The following is a 3,692-nucleotide window of genomic DNA, read 5'->3' on the forward strand; positions in this document are numbered from 1 at the left end:
ACAAAATCACACGGCGGTCATGATTTGAATTTTTTTATTTTCTGAAATGGAATCATTGTACATTGTACAAACCATATCTACTGATGGAATAAATAAGTGAAAAATTATACTGCTGTACAACACACCAAAAAAAAAATTGTAAGAGGAAAAAAAAAAAATCAGATAACATGAAAAGAGGTCTTTGCACCTCTAACCGGGTCCTTGGCGGTAACGAACACTCCAAACCACGACTTCGTTTGTGATGGGGGGGGCTCACCACCCTGTCAGCCGCTCAACTGCCCTCTGGGTTATGGGTCTAAGTGCCAGCACTCTGTGGAATGTGTACCCGCAGCTCCCCCAGCTGTGAGTTTTTCGGGGAACCCGTTTGCCCTGGGAGCCCTTTAGGCCGCTGGGGCCCGGTGTGTCCTCGGAAGGCGTGCTGGGACCCCGCCCTGGCTCGGTGGCCGAAAGGTCTTAGATTCTGTGGTGGGAGAGGCACGGGCACAGGGCGGGCGGGGACGGAAGCACGTGTGGGGTTCTGCAGGCCCTGGCTAGCGTCCAGCGCGGGGCCACCGGCGCTTTGCCCAGCTGGCGTGGCCACGGCGGGGCCCGGCCGGTCCCCACCACTGGCCCATTCCTACCTTCAGGCACTTCAGAGAAAAACTAAATGACAGCCTCGTGTTGCGGTTGGTGTCTTCATCCTCGACCATGTCGACTCCTCTTGCCTGTCCAGCGAGGCCACTGCAAACAGAACGGATGCAGGAGGGGCCCTGGCCGCCTCACTGTCCCTGTGGACGTGTGTGTGTGTGTGTGTGTGTGTGTATGTGTGTGTAAGTGTGTACTGTCTTGGTTGTCGCCTCTCGTTTCCCAAAAAAGAGCAGGAAATAAACGTCGGAATTCATCTTCCATCAGCATGGAGTTTTGCTGCGAAGAAAAGCGTTGTTAACTCTACAGGAGCTGGAGGTAAAGCCGCCTTGAGGTTCGCTGAGAGGTAACTGCAGAGCCCAGTTTTCCACAAACCGACCGCCTGAGGGCAAAGCTCATCAGGGTGTTTGTGTGTTGTTGTTGTTGTTGTTGTTGTTGTTTTTTAAGACAGAAACTTTTCCCAGGCATTACTAACTTCGACATTAAGATTTCCAAAGTTCGTTTGTTTGTTTTCCCTTATTTCAGGAGACATTTTTGCGTGAGGTATTTGAAATTCAGGAACATTTTGATTCTTCTTGAAGTGCAGGAAATAGATTGGCTCCCTTAAAGAGAACAAAAAGGTAAAGAGCCACACCCTCAGAAAACCCTAAAAACTGAACCTGGCAGACACTTCCCACGGTGGTCGAGAGAGAGAGAGAGAGATCCACAGTCAAAGGTGGTACCTGAATATGCACCGATTAGCAAAATAATTAATAATAATAATAAACATAAAAAAACGACAAGAACAGAAAAAGACCAACGGAACCCACACCCTCTCCCCCCCACCATACACAACTCGAAGAGAGTTGGAACTCCAGTGCAGTAAAGAAAGCTCAGGAAAAGCGTCTGTAAGGAGCTAAGAGCCACCGAGCCTCAGAGCTGGACAGTCAGGCAGTTGGTCCATGTTAGTGAGAGGAAGCTGCCCCGGGCAGGTGGGGACGCCGGCACCCCTTCCCGGATGGGGGCAAAGCTTTCCGACCCCACGGGGCCTCCCTCCCGGCCTTCGAGGCCCCACCATAGAGGCCCGTTCCCTGGCAGGGATCGAGGGGCACGTCCTGGGAATGAGACAGGATCCAGCAGCTGGCTCGTGCGTCAGGACGTTATGCAGGAGCAAGTGGATTGTGGGGACTGTCACCTTGCCTCTCCCGGGGGAGCGGCCGGGGGACCTGGGGAGGCAGAGGGCAGCGGGTCCCTGTGGGATCGAAACCCAAGCAACGTCCTGTCCTATGAAAAGGCAGCACCGCCCGTTCCCGCCGTCTGCGCCCGGCCTCCCTTGGCCCTTTCCTCGTCTTCAGGAGACAACCCCGCAGTCAGCCACAGAAGCCACTTTGTCTTCGGAGGCATGGGAGACAGCGGGATGGTGGGCACGGACGGTGGAAGTGCCCGAACCATCTCAGGGCTCCGCGTGTCCGTCTGGGCCCGCTTGGAACACCAGGCTCAGATGCCCTGAGGAAGTGAGAGCATATCGAGTAGCCAGTGCTTGGGGACGGTGGCCTGACATCTGAGAATCCCCGGACCCTGGAGGCTGGTGCTGCCCCCGGCCGGGGCTCAGGGTATGCCCAAGACCCCCCACACCTAGAAGTCAGGCAGCCGAGGAGGTCCTGCTCTTCTGCAGCCTCTGGCTCTTTCCCTCCCTGCCTGCTCTGTTCCCGTTGAAGTCCCAGGGCAGGGAGGAGCGAGATGCGAGGGCTGGAGCAGTGGCCACCTCTGCAGAACTGAGAGGGCACTTTGCAAAGGGAGACGCAAAACAACCGGGAGAACATGCCAGAGGTCACCTCAAGGGCACAAGGCACAAAAAAAGAAAGCGGGAGGAATCGGTGGAACAGTGACAAGCCCCGACGAGAAGCGAATTCCTGATGGGCGCCACCTTCGAATAGCTTATATCATTAAATAGAGAAGTGGGGGGCGGGGAGGGGAACAATACAGCAGCAACGCAAACGCAAATCTTGGCTTCAGAGACAGTGTGCAGACACTCCTGAGCTGTCGACCCGCCTCCGCAAGGACAGTCGCTTCAAGACGCGAGTGTTTTTGCTTCACAGCAGAAAGTCCTTCAGTGTCTGAGGAGTCACGCCGTCCTACGTCTTCTTGGATTCGCACTTGGTAAACTTGGAAAGTTAGCAGTTCCGACCCGAGGGCTGGCTCGGGGGCAGGTATGGAACGAAGCCAGCGGATGGCTCTCCCGCGAAACGAGGACCGGACAGGGCACCGGGTGTCTACATCTCTTCGGAGTTCTGCTGCGAAGTCTCCAGTTTCATCTTTTTAGAGGGCGGCCCTCCTTCCGAATCCTTGGGGAAGGAGAGAACGGCAGGTGAGCGCGGCATGACGTTGAAGAGGAGCCCACACGCCTGGCTGTTTCCCAAGCCCCGGGTCACCTGGGCCCCCCCGCCTGTCGCCGTCACCCTGGCCTCGTACCCATGTGCCTCTAAGCACCCCTCCCCTTAACCCCGTCCGGCTTGGAGGGGGCGGCCCCGTTATCTGTCCTCCGATCTGTCATTAACTGCCAGGGTAGTGATTTATGCACAAGTTTCGAGTTTACCTCTCCAAGCCCCAAGACCAAGCTTGCCCAGTTGACGACTGCTCCCGCGGGGCCCAGCACAGGTGCCTGGCCCGGGGTGGATGCTCGGTGGTTGGTGAACATGCATGTGTATTTTATTCTGGGGACAGGGTGCATCGTTGTCACCAGATTCCCAAGAAGTCCCTTGACTCAACACGTGCTCACCCGCCTCTGCCTTGACTGTCCCACTAGACTGTCTCAGGCATCACCAACCTGACCTCGTCACCCAAGACCTGCTCCTGACATCCCCCATCCCAGCCAGCACTCCTGGGTCCGTTGGTGGTGCCATCTGCCTGGGAAAGAGCTGGACGGGGCCCGGGAGTCCTCCCTGTCTCTGAACTCCCACGCCCGGCCTCACAGCAAGGTCCCTCTGATCCGTCTCAAAGGCGCTCGAGCCCGCCCCCCCCCCCCAACCCCGTCTGCACCTGAGCCGCCACTATCTCTGGCCTGGATGATGTAGCAGCTCACTCCGCAG

At 56.6% G+C, this 3,692-nt stretch overlaps 1 protein-coding gene across 1 annotated transcript in view; it reads right to left on the reverse strand.

Moving 5' to 3' along the window:
* Positions 1 to 17: 17 nt before the first annotated feature.
* BCL7A (BCL tumor suppressor 7A) overlaps positions 18 to 3,692 on the reverse strand; it is a gene marked incomplete at its 5' end in the record, with an annotated part of 17,577 nt that continues 13,902 nt past the window's right edge. Inside the window, one exon of the mRNA XM_023528149.1 lies at positions 18 to 2,948. Coding sequence (XP_023383917.1) covers positions 2,877 to 2,948 — 72 coding nt within the window. The remainder of the gene's footprint in view (positions 2,949 to 3,692) is intronic.

Source organism: Pteropus vampyrus, unplaced genomic scaffold, assembly GCF_000151845.1.
Source record: "Pteropus vampyrus isolate Shadow unplaced genomic scaffold, Pvam_2.0 Scaffold23, whole genome shotgun sequence".
In the NCBI taxonomy this organism is placed as follows: Eukaryota; Metazoa; Chordata; class Mammalia; order Chiroptera; family Pteropodidae; genus Pteropus; species Pteropus vampyrus.